The sequence below is a fragment of the Suncus etruscus genome, chromosome 20 (assembly GCF_024139225.1).
Source record: "Suncus etruscus isolate mSunEtr1 chromosome 20, mSunEtr1.pri.cur, whole genome shotgun sequence".
NCBI lineage: Eukaryota > Metazoa > Chordata > Mammalia > Eulipotyphla > Soricidae > Suncus > Suncus etruscus.
This window is the reverse complement of record NC_064867.1, coordinates 28,258,891-28,277,629: the sequence shown is the minus strand read 5'-3', so window position 1 is coordinate 28,277,629 and position 18,739 is coordinate 28,258,891. Positions and strand designations below refer to the sequence as shown.

At 55.8% G+C, this 18,739-nt stretch overlaps 1 protein-coding gene across 1 annotated transcript in view; it reads right to left on the bottom strand.

The window, feature by feature from the left end:
• PLXNA1 (plexin A1) overlaps nt 1-18,739 on the bottom strand; it is a 40,936-nt gene that overhangs the window by 4,183 nt on the left and 18,014 nt on the right. The window contains exons 8-29 of the mRNA XM_049766486.1: nt 18,543-18,642; nt 17,625-17,739; nt 14,913-15,113; nt 12,858-12,954; nt 12,431-12,624; nt 12,184-12,335; nt 11,842-11,962; nt 11,452-11,588; nt 10,280-10,447; nt 9,898-9,991; nt 9,476-9,715; nt 9,224-9,367; nt 8,629-8,863; nt 5,149-5,291; nt 3,864-4,168; nt 3,278-3,344; nt 1,709-1,855; nt 1,458-1,617; nt 979-1,082; nt 697-793; nt 339-529; nt 48-217 (exon numbers count right to left, since the gene is read on the bottom strand). Of these exons, the coding sequence (XP_049622443.1) occupies nt 48-217; nt 339-529; nt 697-793; nt 979-1,082; nt 1,458-1,617; nt 1,709-1,855; nt 3,278-3,344; nt 3,864-4,168; nt 5,149-5,291; nt 8,629-8,863; nt 9,224-9,367; nt 9,476-9,715; nt 9,898-9,991; nt 10,280-10,447; nt 11,452-11,588; nt 11,842-11,962; nt 12,184-12,335; nt 12,431-12,624; nt 12,858-12,954; nt 14,913-15,113; nt 17,625-17,739; nt 18,543-18,642 (3,382 nt within the window). The remainder of the gene's footprint in view (nt 1-47; nt 218-338; nt 530-696; nt 794-978; nt 1,083-1,457; nt 1,618-1,708; nt 1,856-3,277; nt 3,345-3,863; nt 4,169-5,148; nt 5,292-8,628; nt 8,864-9,223; nt 9,368-9,475; nt 9,716-9,897; nt 9,992-10,279; nt 10,448-11,451; nt 11,589-11,841; nt 11,963-12,183; nt 12,336-12,430; nt 12,625-12,857; nt 12,955-14,912; nt 15,114-17,624; nt 17,740-18,542; nt 18,643-18,739) is intronic.

Here is an 18,739-nt window from a genome sequence, read left to right as displayed (position 1 = left end):
CCAGCCATCCTTAAGACCCCACCCACCCACCCGCCCGCCATAGGCACCAGTTGCTCTTCCAGGTGTGGCGCACATCTGCATCATGGATTTGGTGCTGGTCGGCCTGTTCATCCAAGAAGTCAAACATGTACTTGATGGCCAGTGGCAGGGCCGAGCCCCGATGTGCCGTGCTGAAGATGGTCTCAAATAGATCGTCCACGAACTTCTGCAGAGTGCCCTGTGGGGAGTTGGGGGGAACACAGAGCTCAAGGGCATCACTTGGTACCCAGGGGCCTGGCAGCAGGTGGGGTGACTCATCTGCTGCCCTCCCTGGCCCCTCGCCTGGCCTCTGGGCCCACCTTGGTGGCCAGCAGCCGTGTCAGGTAGATCTCCGAGACCATCTTGCTGCCCCGATCGCCTTCTCGTTGGTCCAGGTGGTCATGGTTCTTCACAAGGTGCCAGAGCTTGGTGCCACTCTCCAGGTCAGGCGTGATCATGGGTGTGCGCGAGCGCAGGCTGTCGGGGCTGCTGGCTGTGCGCAGCATGCTCTCTGATGGGGGAAACATTGCTTCAGCAGGGGTTACTGTCTCCAGCATGGTGTCCCTGCCCCTTGCCCCTCAATATGGCATCCTCACCCCCACTTTCCCTCAGCAGGGCATCAGGGATAGTTATCCCAGGGAGAAGCAGGGAGCACTCAGGGAGGGTCCCCCTCCTCACCATATCTGCTGAGGGATTTGGTGAAGGTGGAGGAGTTGGAGATGTTGTAGGCCGACGTTTGCTTGGGGACCAGCGCCACGGAGGACCCATCTGTCACCTGGGAGCCGGTGGGAGAGAGGTGAGGTGACAACTGGGGTGTAGAGCCCAAACAGTGAACTCACTGCTGAGCCTTGGTTTACCCCCAAGCTACTCTGGTTGTGAGGCAGGCATGTGGTATTGAGGGGCTCCTGCCAGTGAGGGGATCTCGGGCAGCTATTAGGCCCTTGGCAGCGAGGGCCATACCTGGTAGTGTGCCAGTGTGTTCAGTCTCTTCCAGTCGTTGTCGATCTTGGTGGTGACGTCCTCGTCCTGCAGGATTATGCGGGCCATGCGGCCCTGGCGCCACTCTGCAGTGCAGGAGAAGGGTGTTGAGGGTAGCTGCCAGGCCTCACCCCTGCTTCCCCGATGCTTGCATCCTCCACAGAGTGCAGGGGGAGGGCTAATGGAGCCAGAAACCAGGCTGGCTGTGGGTCCGATGGCCACCACCCACCTGTCTCAGACCTACTCCAAACCTAGACCTGGGGAGACCTGCACCCCTCTAGGTCTGGCTTTTCTCTCTGGCCCCCGTAAACCATCTGGCTCCTGAGCTGCTGCCCATCCCCTTACCTCTCCCCAGAACATTGAAGCTTCCCTGCATCCCATCACCTGCCTCTAAACTCCTCATCCCCATCAGATCTCTCCTCTGGGCAGCACCCCCCAGTCCCACACCCCAGCAGACTCACCCAGGTCCATGTCCCCCGCCTTGGGTCGCTGTGAGTAGGGGACACCCTTGTACACAGCATCCAGCAGCTTCTCCTTGACCTGTGTCACTGTGTCACAGTTCAGCCCCTTCACCGGCACCTCAGGGGCATTCTCGTTCTCGGGGTTCACACAGTTCAGGGTCTGCGGAGAGGGCAGTAGGGTGCGGATGAGGGGGGGTGTGAGCAGTGACTTTCAGGACTGGGAAATTGGGCGGGGCAGGGAAGCCCCTCACCAGCGTCTTGTAGTCAATCTGCTGCCTGATGAGTTTGTCCTCGCTCAGCGAGTAGCGCGCTTCGCCCGTGATGGCGTCGATGGGACCCTTCTCCATCTGCTGCTTGATGGCGCAATACAGCATGAAGAGTGGCTCCCCGGCACACTCCTGGGGGGGGACGAACCTGGGTATCAGGCTACAGGCCCTTCCCAACCCTTCCCAACCCCATCCCAGGACATGATAAAACTATGGCTTCTAGATCCACAAAGGTTGCATCAGGGAAGGAGCAGTTGCAGTGACAGACCCAACGGGATACCCCAAAGAACACCACAACACTGGATAGACTTGGGGATCAAGAGTGAGCTAAGCAGGGCAAGATCTGGCAGGGCTGAGACCAGGCCAGCCTTGGCCCCACTATCCTAACAGGTGGAATCTCCCTGGAGCTGCCCTAGACCTTCTGAACATAGCCCCATGAGACTCCAAGCCCTCTTGGACACTAATCAGCAGTTGCAAACCTCCATTCATATGGAGGTGGCCTGGGGTTGGAGCTAGGGCATGGCAGGCTCACTGGATGTCCCCATTGAATGTGGGCCTCAGCCAGGATCAGAGAATTGTGGCAAAGAATAAAAGGGCAGAGCTGTCTTGAGGCCAACCCTGTAGGTGAGACCACATTGCCTGCCCACCTCCTGCCACTTTCCACTTCCCTATCTCTCCAACATAAGCTCAGTCCAGCACTTGCTTCTGAGCCTTCATCATTGTCTGTGCTACCCAAGAGCTTGCTGCAGAGTGGTTGCAGCACTCATGGACACTGCAACTCCAACCATCTTTGGAATTGCGTGTCATCTATGCACCTACATGTGCGGCTCCACCAAGTCTAGGGAGGAGGAGAAAAGGGGTGCAGTTGGGGGAGAGGGGCAAGGGGAAAGAATAGCTGCCTCTCTTCTTGCAAATATGCTTGGAAGAGAGAGGCTGGTAGATACAACATACAGCAGAGAAAGGAGCATCATTGAAGCATATATGAGGTGGGGGTGAAATCTTGGCCTAATGTAAGAGTTGACCAAGTAGTAGCCAGAGGCTCTCGGAACATGTGTTCCCAGTATGTGGTGGGAAAAATCAAGTAACAGCCCTGCCTCATGCCCAATGTGATGGGCACCAGCCACATCTCAGGGCCACAGAAAAGACAAGACCCTCACCAAGCAGAAGTCCTGCACTCTCACCCGAAAAAAAAAAGGGGAAGAATAAAAAGGGAAAGAGAAACCAAAGTGGCCACTCAGATGCTCAATTTGTGGGAGAAATGCCAGCAAGATGCCAACCCACTAAGGCTGGCAGAGGGGAGGCCAGGCCAGAAACATTCAGAGCTGGGCAGTTCTGCTGTGGCTACTGGGCAGGACGGTATAGAGGAGGACGCCAGTCACCGACAGTTCTCAGGAATGCCACTTGGCATTGGGCCTACGATAGCCAGCCCCTTAACAAGCCCTGGGGATGGGGAGCATCTCCCCAACAAAGGAAACCCCCAGGCAGACACCCTGTAGGTCCTTGAGGGTCCATGTTTCCCAGTCCTGCCCACCCAACTCCTCTGGCCCATCCTACCTTGAGGAATTTGTACAGAAGGAAAGTAAACCAGTTGGTCAGCATCTTCTCCGCCACTGACTCTGTCCTGGGACAGAACAGAGCAGAGGGTCACAGCGCCGATCTCCAGAGCTCCCCAATCACCACCATGCCAATGCCCTCCCCTGTCTTCTGCACCAACAAGGCCACACCTGTGGGCATTGGGGCAACCTGCAAACTCTCTGTGTGTGTGTGCATTGGTCATGAAGACCTTGTCTTGGTCAGAGAGCAGTTCTGAGCATGACAACTCAAACTGTAGCTTTTGGGGGTTGTCCAAGGTGTTGTGCCCCAAAGAGGAGACCATGTTGACAAACCAGAGTTCCCACTCCTTGGTGATGAGAAAGCTGAGGTTCTCCCCAGATTGGGTCAAGCAATTCTCCCCAGGTCCCCCACAAAGCCAAGTCATCATCTTACATATCCTTTTCCTTCACTCCTCCCACAGCTAAGCCCTACCAGGCTCACCAACCTCTACCTCTGCAGGCCCAAGTCCCACCCCTATAGACTCACTGCTCCCCATCCTTACAGACTCATGAGCCCCCACCCCTGCAGGCTCACCGCTCCCACTCACCTTCTCAGTAGCAGCTTGGGGTGGTTCTTGCTCTCCAGGTTCTTCTCGATGAGGTCGGATAGCAGCTGTTTGAGCACGCCTGTGGCGTACTCCATCTCACCCTGGAGGGCCGTCATGATGAGCGAGGCCACGTTGCCACGGTCCCGCATGGAGAAGCTGCGCTGGGCCTCCAGTGTGCGAATGAAGGTCAGCAGGAAGTGCTTCTTGGTTAGCAGCTGCCCGAACAACGTCAGCGACTTCTCCACATTGGCCTGCACCTGGCGGGGGACACGGGCCTGCTCAGACCGCCGCAGGGGCAGCCGGCCCTGCAGGAGAGAGGCAGGAGGATGGCCGCTGGCCGGGGCATGTCACTGACAGCTCCACAGACCTCAGGCACCCTCAAAGATTGGCGGCTGCCTGACCCACTATGAGTAGACATTGGTGGTCTATCGGAGGCGCCCACTATGGGCCTTCTGCCTCCTTCATGCCCTGCCCTGCCTGGCCTGTTTCTTGCAGCCAAGAAGAAATATGATTTACTGCCCACCTATCAGGGGTGATATTTGTGGTCTCATGGGGCTTTAACTCAACTGTCAGCATACACCACCCCACCCCTCAGTGACCCCCATTCCCCATGTCATGAGAAAGACACTCAAACCAGAGAGGTTTGTTCAGGGCTATCCAGTGTGGAGGAGGGTACAGGGGAAAATGCAGGTATGGCTGGCTCCAGCATCCTGATTCCTTACCCACACTAAAGCCTCTGTGGGCAGGAGATTCCCAGGCTGTGACAGAGGCAGCAATACCTGAATTTCCTCAGATGACAGCAGGGAAAAGGCCACAAGAAGTGGGGGCCCAAACATAGCAGTCATCTCAATAGAGCCCCCTCCCATCCAGCCTTGGTTCCAGAGTGAATGTCCTACCAATAGGAAAAAGGCCCCAACATCTGACATGAAGTGATGGTGCCACCTTGCCAAGAGGTGACCTGCAGAGACCCCAATGGAGTCTGCCAAGGACTGCTAATCCCCTAATGAGGACCCGGGGGTCCTTGCTCATCTCCTCAACCTTGTGCCAGGGCCTAGGAGGCAAAGCCCAGCTCTCTAGGGACTCTGGGGTGCTGCCTCCAAACTCAAACACCCACATATCCCAGCATGCATGCCAAGAAATAGGTCGTGTGGACTATGGGTAGGTAGCATGGAAACCCTCAGGACTCAGCAATATCTTGGAAGGTGCTCTATCTTCCCAGAGCCCTCCTCATATGGCTGAGCCCTGGGCCCTGCCGGCACCCCAGGAGCCTCAGACAGTAGCCCACCTCCATCTCCTTGAGCACGGGGTGGTCCTCGATCCCAGGGAAGAGCACCCGCATGGCGTACGTCCGGTAGTCGAGGAACGGGATGCCAGCACCATCCAGGTCGTTCGTCAGCTCATGGATGTCCGTCTGCAGTTCAGCAAAGGCTGCAGGCAGACACGGGGTCAGGACAGACTGCCTGAGTGAGCATTGGCCACACTCTGGGTCATACACATATCCTGGCTCTGTTCCCCCCCACCCCCATGGCTGGCTGAACTGTTGAGACCACTCTCACACCTTCTCCATTTCTGGGGCTGACCCAAGGATACCAAACCATTCTGTAGGTTTTGTTTTTGGTGCTAACCCGGGGTTATAACTGGCCTCCCTGTCCTACTGCAGGATTCCCCAAGAGCAGAAGGTGCTGTGGCCAGGGTTTAGATGAGAGGCCCAATAAAAAGAAACTTCACAAACTGGGGGGAAAATATTTGCCCGCCTCTCATCTGATGAAGGATTTATATCTAAGACACAGAAAGCAGTTGTAAAACTTAACCAAAAAAATTAAGAAAAAATAAATCAAAAGGGGCCGGAGAGTTAGCATGGAAGTAGGGAGTTTGCCTTGCATGCAGAAGGACGGTGGTTCAAATCCCAGAATCCCATATGGTCCCCTCAGCCTGCCAGGAGTGATTTCTGAGCATAGAGCCAGAAGTAACCCCTGAGTGCTGCCAAGTGTGACCCAAAAACCAAACCAAACAAACAACAAACAAAACTAAAAACATTCAAAATTGGGGAGAAGAGGTGAATAGGCACTTCTTCAAAGAATAAACACAGAGGAGACAGTGATAGTACAGCTGGTATACAGCTAACCTGGGGTTCGATTCCCAGCATCTCATATGGTCCTCCAAACTCTGCCAGAAATAACTCCTGAGCACAACTCAGGAGTAAATACAGAGCATATCAGGTGTGACCCAAAAACAAAATAAAAAAAGATACACAGAAGGTCATTAGGTCCATAAAAAACTACTCGGCACTAGTGATCATGAGGGAAATGCGAATCAAAACAAAGGCGGCATCTCCTCTCGTACCAGTGAGAATGGTGCACACACATTACCAAGCACAGAAGCAAATGGGGTTGGCGGGGAACAGGAGGAAAAAAGAACCCTCATCCACAGTTGGGAGTTGAGGTTGACTGGTTCACTCTCTTTGGAAAATAATACGGATCCTTGTTAAAAAAACAACAACAACAACAACTAATGAATGCACTTCAGCAGCACTATTCACTGTAGCATTGTCCACAAGAGACCAAATCTGGAAACAGCCCAAGGCCCAAGAACATACGACTGGGTAAACAAACTATGGAATGGACACACAATAGACTTGCCTTCAAGAAAAGAAGAGATCATGCATGTTTCTGCTACATGAATGGAACTAGAAAGTATCAGGCTGAGTGAATTTAATTGGAAGGAAAGGAACAGACAGAATGATCTCCCTCATCGGCAGAATATAAAGAAACACCATTGACGGGGCCAGAGAAATAGAGCAGTGGTAGGGCATTTGCCTTGCATGCAGCCAACTGGGGGAGGGACCTGGTTCGATTTCTGGCATCCCATATGGTCCCCCAGCTTGCCAGGGGAGATTTCTATGTACAGAGCCAGGAGTGACCGCTGAGCGCCATTGGATGTGGCCCAAAAACCAATAAATCAACCAATTAATAAATACAGTTAAAAGAAAAAGAATAAAAGAAACACCATTGAAGAATAACAGAACCCTCAAAGCAAGAGAAAGTGAGAACTGAGCTTACCACAGTGGGGGGAAGAAGAGAACATAAAGTTAAGGGTAGAGTGTGGGCAAACTGTATGCATAAAAGTGTTGCAAAGCACAGTGCCACAATAAAGTTTTAAAACAACACATGTGTATTTAAGGGGGGAGGAATAAGAGGAACCTTCAAAGCTGCCTTGAGAAGGAGGGGAGCAGCTCTGATAGCTCAGAGGGTTGTCACCTGGGGAGGGCGGGCAGAGGGCCTGGCTCTCCCTAAACCCCTGAACCTCCTCCACTTTGCCCGCCTGTGTCAGGCCACCGCTGCTCTGAGTCCCCTGCTCGCTGCTATTCTGCCTCTGCCTGAGAAACAGAGGTAGACAGGGCAGGGGCAGGCCCTGGCAGAACATTCCAGAGCCATGAGGTGTTGGCCCCGCAGCAGTCTGTGGGATACACTATCTGATCCGGAGCCAGAGACACGGGCAGGCTGGGGGGAGGTGGGTGAGGCTGGCAGATTTAATTAAGAGCGGGCCCTTCATCTCTCAGGCACGGCTGCCAGGCGTCTGGTTATCTCCACCTGGCTGGTACTGCGGTGCCCGCCAGCCCCGGAGCCCACATACCCGCTGGCACATAATGGTGTCGCACCTGCTAGCCCTGATAGACCCCTGTGCCAGCTCAAGAGAAACCCCCAGGGCTGTCCACTGAGAGGGATCCTAAGTCAGCTTTGAAGGGATCCCTTCAAAGATAGGAAGAGGATCACCTGAGCAATGACCAGAATCCCCAGTGTCCCAACAACCTGACCTGGATCCAGAGAAGCACAAAGCCCCTGGCTGCCCTGGCAGCAGCTACTGGAGGCTTCCCATCCCTCCCCCAGGTCCATCTCTGCACGCCCTATGCAGAGACTCAAACAGCTGCCCCCCAGCTGTGAGCTTATTCATTAACACTTGATGAGGGACCAGAGAGATAGCACAACAGGAGGACTTTTGCCTTGCATGCAGCAGACCAGAGAGGGACCCGGTTCGATTCTCAGCATCCCATATGGTCCCCCAGCCTGTCAGGAGCGAATTCTGAGCACAGAGCCAAGAGTAACCCCTGAGCGCTGCTGGGTGTGGCCCAACAACCAATCAATCAATCAATCAATAAAGTTTTTTAAAAAAATAAAACACTGGGGCCGGAGAGATAGCATGGAGGTAAGATGTTTCCCTTGCATGCAGAAGGATGGTGGTTCAAATCCCGGCATCCCATATGGTCCGCCGAGCCTGCCAGGAGCGAGTTCTGAGCTCATAGCCAGGAGTAACCCCTGAGCGCTGCTGGGTGTGATCCCAAAACCAAAAAAAAAAAAAAAAAGAATAAATAAAATAAAATAAAATAAAATAAAAAATAAAACACTGGAGGTCAAGGCTGACCACAGATCCCTAGGCTTCCAGCAGGTGAATGGCCATTAGCTCTGCTCCATTCACACCTGGTGATGCCTAGGACCCTAAAATAGTCCTCAAGGTACCAGCAAGATTTCCAGCTGGCCAAAAGCTCCAGTTCTGGTACTCAGCTCACACAGGCTGTCTGGGCGACCCCTCACAATAACCTGGCCCTGAGACCACTCTTTAGGGGAGAAACTGAGGCGATGTCCAGGGCCCAGCTGGTACGCCCAGAGCATGGGGTGGGAAGGGGCTCTGAGTCCACAACCTGTATACACCTTGGCAGCACCCTGAAGCTGCTCCCTGCCCTGCACCCCTGTACCCAGCACGCACTGACCTTCCTTGCACTCCAGGGCCACGCGTGACTCCAGGTTGTCCATCTGCAGCTGCAGCCGCTTAAGGGTTCGGTCGGCATCACGGGACTTGCGTTTGTAGGCAATGAGCACGGCCACGATGACCAACAGCAGGAGGCCCCCGCCGCCGCCGATGCCCACGATGGCTGGCAGCGTCAACAGACTGTCGGAGTACACCTGGAGCATCCCAGGCGAGAACTCGAAGCCCCCAGCCCGCACCTGGAGGAAAAGGGGGTGCAGGTGGCTCACCCTGTGCTCCCTGTCTCTTGCACTGTGACCATGAAGACCCCCAAGAGCAGAGCGGCCATGCCAGAGTCACTCTGGGCAAGCTGGGGAGAAGGTCCCAGAAAACCGAGGTGGGTGGTATTTTTGTTTCTGTGTTTTTGTTTTTGGGCCACGCCCGGTGATGCTCAGGGGTTACTCCTGGCTCTGCACTCAAAAATCGCTCCTGGCTTGGGGGACCATATGGGACACTGGGAAATCAAACTGCAGTCTGCCCTAAGTCAGCTACATGCAAGGCAAACACCCTACCACTGCGCCATAGCTCCAGCCCCCCAAGGTGGGTGGTTCGAGCCTCACCGTGACCTTGTGCTGCCCGGTGAGGTTGGGCGACTCGCACAGCAGCTGCGTCTCAGATACAGTGAGGGCACAAGGTGTAGAACCAATGAGCACTGTATAGTTGAGCCTCGAGTTGCCGGATGCAGGCGGAAGGAGGTTCCGACCCTGGGGGATGTCGGGTAGTACAAGGGCCATGAGATGGCGTCCGGGCCACCCACCTCACCTGTCCAACCACAGCCTCCTCTGACCCCAGGGCCCCATGGTCTTCCTCACCTTGAGAATGAGAGGGGAGCTGGGCTTCAGCTCCAGGAGGCCAGTAGGGCTGAGAGGCTCGATCACAGGGTCCGGATAATAAACAAAGGACGAGCTGTTGAGCACCAGCAGGGCACGCACATCGTCCATAATGAAGCCCAGCTCGTCGGGCCGCTCGCCCAGTTCGGGGGGTGTGCGGGTTGGGTTGTCCACGGATGGGGCACGGCACACCATGGTGGTGTCGTTGTACACCAGGCAGCTCTGAGGACACAACACCAAGAGGCAGAGTCAGGCCTGTAGGTGACGTTGCAGACCCCACTGGGCCAAAGGACAGGGAGTTGCCCAGGCTGGGGCTAGCTGTGCCCCCCACCAGTGCCCACTGAGGGGCCTCATTGTATCATCAGTATCATCCACAGGTGAGAAAGTAAGGCTGAAGGACTCACATTCTCCCTCTCGATGCCGCCATACTTGGCCCGGATGCGGGGTTCACGCACGGTGGCCAGGTTGGTACCTGTGACCGTCAGGAGAGTCCCTCCGCTAGGAAATAAGATAAGGGGTGCTAGTTATGGATATGCTCTGCCATGAAAAACTAGCCCCCCTGGGTTTCCCAGGAAATTCATCTCTTGGTGTCCATGTGAGGTGGCAGAACTGAGATAGGAGGATGCCAGGGACAAGGTCGGGGACAGGAGACAGATCAGAGATGGGGACAGGTTGGGGAAGGAAGAGTCCAGAAATGGGCAGGGATGCCAGAGACAGGGATAGGCCCAGGACAGGGGACAAGTTGGAGGTAAGGTTGAGGGATCTGTGGAGGACGGGACACCCCACCTGTTGATGCTCCACTCGGGGTCGATCTTGAGGATAGTGGGGTCCTCGGTGTAGTTGTACTTCACCTCAGGGTTGGTGAGCTCAGCCCTGTTGATGTTGATAACAATGGGGGCACTGCCGGGGTTCTGGCCGGGGGGTGTCAGGCAGCGGATTTCCCTGGAGTTCCTCCTGGAGGGGCAGTAGAGACAGTGAGGATGGACTCCAGGGTTACCTTTCAGGGGAGCCAGGGGGTTTAGGGGGGCCAGGAGGGCAATGGGCTCATGAAGGGTCATCCTGGATCACACCTATCTTCTGTAAAGCAGGAGTGTGGGGTGTAGGCAGCTTGGTGGGGGAGAGAGGAGGCAGATATGCGCCTTCCTGTGCCCATCTCAGCCCTTCGGCACAGTGCACACTGCCCAGACACCTTCCTGCTGAGTGGCAGCTCTTGATACCTGAAGTGACTGCCCAGGGAACCCCGTCTGTTCCTGAGGAAGGGGCCCTTAAATCTCCACCAAAGGCCCCTATCTACTAGGGCTTTATACATTTCCCCGAGAAGTCGCCTCTGCTGAACCTGCAGATTCAGCATCTGGAGTTCCCCCACTATGCTGTGGGTCCCCAGGCCTGGCAGTCAGGAAGGCAGAGTGAGTGGACAATGGGGGGCTGGTGATCAGGGGACCCTGATCACCCCCAGTAGGCGGCCAGCCAGTCCCTGCTTGCACCTGAGCCCCCATCCCTGCAGCTGCCAGCCTGCACTCCCCGTGAGCCTACAAACACCAATAATGAGTCTGAAAACGGGTAATTACCACAGGAAAAATATTTAAAGGGCCGCTCCATTATCATCCCTAATCTAAAATTATCCACTTCAGGCCTCGGGGCTTTCGCTAAGATTTCTTTTCTTCTTTCTTAAAAATTTTTTAAAAATGCTTCTCATTATGTTGCCAAGGGATTCCCCCACCTCGACAGGGGATCAGTCCTGCAGCTAGGGTCAGACCCCACCCACCCGCTGGAGGTAGCTGTGTCCATGGTAACCTTGGCCGCCTCTAGGTTTCCATGGTGATCACCCCAGCCAGGCTCTCCATAGCCCCCCTTGTTTCCCAGGCAACAGGATGGGGCACCGCAGCCATCTGAAGGAAGTGCCACCAGGAGGAGGCGGACCAGGACCAGGCCCCCCACTTCCGGTCTGGTCCCCATACCAGGAGAAGGTGCAGGGCCGGCCGCCGATTGACACAGCCACGTCACTCCCGGCATTCAGGTGGCTGCCCTCGATGCCTATCCAGGTGCCCCCCGACAGAGGCCCACGAGCGGGGCTCACGCGGTAAAAGGTTGGTGTCTGCAGGAAAAAGAAAGAAGGTGCCTAGTTGTCCCCAGCCCTGTGGCCTTCCCCAGGGAACCTTCCCCAGATGGCTCCCTCATGGTGGGAGGGGAGGCAGAACAGCTGGGTGCCGGTACAAGAGGTGAGAGAGTAGGATCTTTTATCACCATACTGAGTGGAGAATACTGAGTGGGGACTTGGGGCTAGGGCAGGCCCTGCTTGCATTGGAGCCCACCCACTGGAGAGAGCAAAAAAGACGCATGAGGCTTACCACAAAGGTGAAGCGCTTGGGTGACAGGGCCCGATAGTGGGGTGAGCAGTCCCGTACGCACACTTCCACCAGGGCATCATGAGACCTCACAGTGCTGGCATCCCCGATCTCACAGACGATCCTGTGGATACATGGCCCAGGGACTGCACACACATTCATGGTGGTCCATTTCCAGGAGCCCAGTCACCCGCTACTCATGCCTGTCAAACCGGCCCACATGCAGTAGCCGTGTGCCCATCCCTCACATGCTCATATAAACCCCCATGACTCACCTCATATACATGCTCTCCCACCCTGTGTCCACCCCACACATGCTCACAGCGTCCCACGTGTTCCACTCACTGCTCGGCACTGATGTACTCGTTCTCCACTGGGTTGCACAGCACTTTGCCCACGCGCACGCCCAGACGCACATCCTCAAAACGCAGGCCCAGGTTCTCTCCAGTGATGGTAAGCCGGGTGCCACCCTGCCTGGGGCCCGTCTCGGGAAACAGCTGCAGGAGGCAGAAGCTGAGACCCTGGTGCCGCGTCCCCAGCGAGGGCCCTCTAGTATTGGGGGAGTCCATGAAGGAGGGGGAAGCCAGCCTACCTTATGGATCTTGGGGTCTGTGCAGCGGCTGCTACCATGGCGGGCATGCATCCAGGTGGTCGGAGGATCCATAGGGCAGTGGGGTCGCAGGGAGCAGCGGCGCTCGGCCACACACCAGCCACACTCAAAGCGTGGGTCGGCCTTGAGACATAGGCCACAGCTCTCCCGCAGGGCTGGGCACTTGTAGAGGTGAGCTGCAAGAAGGGCAGGGAGGTCAGGGCCAGCCTCCACCTGATGTCCTACCTAACTGATGCCCTGATGCTCAGTTGTGCCTTGGACACCCCATACAATTAAGCTCCTCCCCCAGATACCTTACCCTCCAGACCAGACCCTTCCTAGATATCCCACCCACAATCAAGTGTCTCCCCAAATGTGCCCTACCTCCCCCCTAGGATCCACCCCTGCTGCCCTGCCCTTCTCAGCTGACCTTGAATGTTCTGCGGGTTGTCGATGACAAAGTTGCCGTTCCACACCACTGACAGGTTCACTGGCAGGTCGCTGATGTCGTTGCCCTCATAGGAGTACTGTGGGTAGTGGTAGAGCAACAAGGTCAGACCACTGCCCAAATATTGGGGGTCTTGGCTAGAAGATGCAATGGAGCCTTCCCAGGCACCTATGAGCCTGGCCACAATGGAGGACCTGAACAAGGCAGGTTCTGGGACTGGCCCTGCAAAACTGGCTAGATAGACAGCAATACCAGGCCTCTCTCCCCATCTACTAGTGCTACCATGCCTGCTGCCCCCTACATACCCACTGGCAAATCCCCTTCCTGCTGGCCCCAGAAGGCAGGAGCACAGGGCAGCTGTGGACACCACTGCCAGGAAGCCAGGTCTTTCTGCTTTGAGGGGCAGGCAGCTCTGAGTCCCAGGCTCTATCTGCAGGGGGCCTGCCCTGTGCTGCCCAGGGTTCCAGCAGGCAGGAAGCTGATGGGCAGGTGAGGCCCCAGCCCCCAGGCTGGGTGGGGGACTCAGCCTCCCTCCTCAGGAGCCATGCCCCACTTTCCTGCAGCCGTGAGCAATTCATCATTATTTTATCTGCAGGAATTTAATTGGATCCTATCAAATTCCCTGACACTCCCTTTTCCCTTTAAACACTGAGCAGAAAAGATAGATGAGGGCCTGCGGCAGGGTGAGGGGACGACGGGGAGGGTGAGTGAAGCTGGGGCAGAGGTATTGGGAGGGGAGCTGAAAGCCGTGGGAGGCAGGACGACATAGTGAAGGCATCCCGGGGCACATAGGGGGGGACCAGGACAGCAAGCCTGTGTGTCTGTGGTTTCCATGTACAAAAGAGGACACAAAAGGGGTATGCATGCTTCCCTTTATTCACAGAAAGGGGACAGAGCGCAAACCTCCAATCCACTCCCAGGGAAATGAGCTAGAGGTGTCAAACCCAGACACTGCAGGTTATTTGCAGGCCTTGCCCCTGGGACACAGGCTGGGGACCTTTCCCCCACCCAGCCCCTAAGCACAGCCACATCTTTGTAAGCCACCACTCTGGTGTCTGAAAGCTGCCCCTGTGAATATCTGAGTATCTCCTCAGAGCCACCCACATCCCACCCCAGGAAATCCACAGCTCTTTGGACTCTACTCTCCCTCTCCCTCAACAGTGGGAAAACCAAGGCCCAATGGTGGCTCCTGAGAGAGTGGAAGAGGCCAGCTAGCATGGCACCATTGCCCCTGCTATCAAGACAGGCTTTGCCATTGCCAAGTACCCATCACCAGCCCACTGAACCAAACAAAAGCCTTCAAGATGGTGTTAGGGGCCCAGATAGATAGCACAGTGGGAGGGCATTTGCCTTGCATTCAGTCGACCTGAGAGGGAACTGGTTCAATTCCCAGCATCCCATATAGTCCCCCAGTCTGCCTGGGGCGGTTTCTGAGTGCAGAGCCAGGAATAACCCCTGAGCACCACCGGGTATGGCCCCCAAACCAATCAATCAATCAATCAATCAATCAATCAATAAAGTTGGGGCCAGAGATAGCATGAAGGTAGGGCGTTTGCCTTGCATGCAAAAGGACAGCGGTTCGAATCCTGGGATTCCATATGGTTCCCTGAGCCTGCCAGGAGCGAGTGTAGAGCCAGGAGTAACCCCTGAGTGCTGCCGGATGTGACCCAAAAACCAAAAAATAAATAAATAAATAAATAAAATTAAAAAAAAAAAAAGATGCTGTTAGGTTCTAGCTGTTGACTGGCTTCCTCCCAGTTACACAGATCACATGTGAATGCATGAACTCCAGGACAGAGAGCTGAGTGCTGCCCCCTGGCCTTGCCCCTGGGACACAGGCTGGGGACCTTTCCCCCACCCAGCCCCTAGGCACAGCCACATCTTTGTAAGCCACCACTCTGGTGTCTGACAGCTGCCCCTGTGAATATCTGAGTGTCTCCTCCTCAGAGCCACCCACATCCCACCCTGGGGAGCCCCAGATGTGACCGCAGTGTCCACAGACTCAGAGCAGAAGCCAGGAGCAGGGACGGGACTCACCGAGGAGTTTTGGCACTGCAGGCTGGAGCTGTTAAAGCGCAGGGCAGTGACACGGGCTGGGCCACCGGGGATGTGGAACACACATTCGTAGCCACGCTGGCCTGACTGTGGCTGTGGCAGATTCCGGGCGGCCAGTGTGATGGGCTTCACCACACCCACGGGCACATAGATCTGCGTGGAGGGCAGGATCTGCGGGCAGTCCTGTGATGGGAAGGAAAGATCAAGCCTGAGCCGAGTGCGAATTTCACAGATGGGTGGGCAGACTGGGGGTGCAAAAGCTGTGTATATCATCTAGGGAATCTGGGGGTTCTAAAAAGATGCTGTAGCTGAGGTGGTGTGCTGTACCCTACCCTGTGCTCAGGACCTCACAGTTTCGAAGGGACCCATCTGGCCCACAGCTGAGAAGGCCCTTGGGGCTGATGTAGCCAAGAGTGGGGCGTTGGAGCAGTGAGTTCTCAGCTGGGGGCCCTGGGAGCATGTAAAAATAGCCAGAGCCAGGCAGAAAAACAGCCCGGACCCCCAGGGACCCAAGATTCGGCAACAATGAGTGATGCAACTGCCCCACTTCCTTGCAGCATGGCTGGCTGGTGGCAGTGCCAGGAGCTGCCCCCCGGAAAAGCCGCAGAGCCAGGTTTTAAATAGAGGCGCTGAAAACAGACAGCGGTCCCCCAGCCCTGCCTCAGCTCTCAAGGGGCCTCGGCTCTGCAGAGGTGCGCGGCCCAGAGGGATGACCACTGAGCAGAAAGAGTGGGCAGAGATGCCCATCTCCATGAAGTGTGAGCAGCTGAAGTGTTAGGGACCAAATCATTGTCCCCACAGGGATCTGCATCTGGGCCATGGTCAGGCGGTCACCCCAGAGGGGAAAGGCAGGACACAGGCATAACCTCCTCTGCCAGCACACCTGCATCATTGTTCTGGGGAACCATCATAAGTGGTGCTCAAGGTCCCCACAGGCAAGTCTCAGCCAACCAGGTCAATGGTTCAATGCAAGGGAGTCCCCTGGCCATTTGCTGAGCCACCAGGGCAGCTGCAAGTTCACTGGCCTTCATGGGGTGCACCAGCAAGTCACAACAGCAACACCCCATCAATGGCAACCCAGGCTCTCTCCAGTTCTGCTCACTCCACACTACATAGATCTTGGAGCCAGCTAGGTGTCACGTAGGGGCTGCGGCCACACTGAAGGACGGGTAAGGACTCTGGGGTTTCTCTAGACCCAAGAGCCTGAGTGTGCCAGAGCTCAGAGGTGGCTAGGAAGAGGACAAGCAACATAGGCCTTGGGGTCTAGTCAGTGGGGGGGGGGGGGGGGGAAATCTTAAGATCTGCACAGACGGGGCCGGAGAGATAGCATGGAGGTAAGGCATTTGCCTCTCATGCAGGAGGTCATTGGTTCGAATCCCTGCGTCCCATATGGTCCCCCGTGCCTGCCAGGAGCAATTTCTGAGCCTGGAGCCAGGAATAACCCCTGAGCACTGCCGGGTGTGACCCAAAAACCACAAAAAAAAAAAAAAAAAAAAAAAAAAGATCTGCACAGAACCAGTGTTGCTTGAGAACTTTAGGGATAATATACAGGGGGTGAAGACTGGCTATCCGCCCAATCCTGGAAGGGTGACAAGCAGAGTGAAGGGCCTGGCCCACTCTTGAGCAGCAAGCCCGGGGTTCAGGAGACAGGAAGGCAGGCTTAGTCTCTCTACACCCTTTCTCTGTGTCCTCTGGGGTGCCCCACACTGAACAGGGTCCAGAAGAGGAAAGGAGGTTTTGGGGGATCCCTCACTCCACACATGGAAGCTGGAGGAGTTGGCTAAGATCAGAAACCTGAAACTCAGGATACATCAGGCCCAGATGCAGATCCCTGTGGGGACAATGATTTGGTCCCTAACACTTCAGCTTCTCACACTCCGTGGAGATGGGCATCTCTGCCCACCTTTTCTGTGTGAGGGGATCCCCAGAACATGGAGTCAGAGCCAAAGACAGACAAGTGGGGGGGGGGGCGCGCTGAGAAGATGAGAGTCAGGTCTGAATCTAGTACATTCCCTGAGACCAAACCCTCAAATTCACAGCTTCAGCAGTAACAGCCAAGAAGGAAGTACTTGAACCCAAGGCCATCCCCAATCTCCCCTTAACCTACCACAGGCCCCCAAGACTGAACCCCCTGTCACACCCACGTCCTGTTGCCCACTGATCTCCACATCCCCAGGACAGCTCTGTGGCTACAACCTCAGGAGCCCCCACATGCCTCTGCCCCACCACCCCAAACACTGCCTGCTTTGGGCTCCAACTGCTGCCTGCATTCATTATGTGTGATGTCACACCAGGCAGGAACATGAGTGCTGGGGAGGGGCAGCTTCTGTAGCCTGGAGAAGATTTGAGGGGTCAGAGAAGCACCTCCCAGTTGCAGCTGTACTCCCAGCAAGTGGGGTGACCATTATAAAGGACCCTACAGGAAGAACCACCTCAGAGCTGGAGACGGGGTGCCTGCCACCCTGCACCCCAGGGCTGGACATGGTGTCCACTATTTGACATTTCCCTCTAGGTCTCCTGGCAGCTATCCCAATCACTATAGTCTAAACGTTTAGACTTTAAACCTTGCATGGGGCAGGCTTCTAGCCTCCAGTTCCACCTCAGCCCCATTCCAGGGGTATCCTTGTCATCTGCAGGCCCCAGCCCAGCCCAGGGAGAGGGGCAGGAAGGGGAGGACAAGACCCAGGGCCTCACTTCGGACACGTTGACACGGCCCTCCAGGAAGGCACAGTCAGCAGCGTTATGTGTGCATACGTGGCGGTACTTGCACCAGTGACAAGGGAAGGAGCCATTGACACAAGACAGGCAGCTGCAGGGAGAGAGGAAGAGAGGTGAGGATGACTCCACCCTGCTGCGCTAGCACCCAACCTTAGGACCATGGCATGTCCCCAGCGCTGCCCACTCCCCACTGTCTTTTCTCCGGACCTCCAGGTACCCCATAGCCTGCCCAGTGCTGCCCAGAACCCATCAGGGACAAGTACAGGGTACGCAGGCAAAGACGAGGGACACCGAGGAGCTGCCTTTAGATTCTGACTTCTTTAACTGTCAGTCTCGCTGGCAGTGAGCAGCCAGGATGAGGGCAGCACTGAGAGGAGCCAGACCCCACTCTTGTGCCCCTGTGCTCAGCTCACACCCCTCTCCAGATTCCTCCCCCCCAGATCTGCCAGTCCCCATCCAGTTGGCTTCCCAGGGGACAGCAATCTCTCTGTTCTCAAGAGCCCCATACCTTAAAATAGCACTTAGGGGACCCGAAGAGCTATGGAAAGGCAATTGGTAGCAGCCCTGAAAACCAACCATTGCTAGCTCTGAGACAGAGCACCCTGCCCAGGATAGGAACCTTCACCTACAAGACCCTTCCAGACTGGCATCCACTAGGTCAGCACTGCCAAGGGGTCCCCTGTGGGCCTAGTGTCTGAAGCTCATGCAGGCAGCAACATAGAAACACTTGTCTCTGCCCTGGTGCCATTGTCAGCAGGGCCAGCTCCCTTCCTGCAATGTGGACTGGCCAGAAGCACCTTGGGAATCAAGGAACCCACATCTCCCCTCAAGAAGCCCTGCCACGTGACTATAGGAAACCTGTTCTGCCCCCCACCCCCCCAATAGCACACTCACGCCTGGTGAACACTGCAGTTGTAAAAGACAAAGTCCACAGATGCAAACTTCTTGCCCGTCTCCTTGGACTTCAGGTAGAGCTTCACCACCCGCTGGTCCCCTGCGCACAGAGAGTAGCTAACACTGAGCAGGGGTCCCAGCAGGGTTCTTCATCTACCCCACATTCCAAGGGGGAGACGGTGAGAAAGGGCCTGATC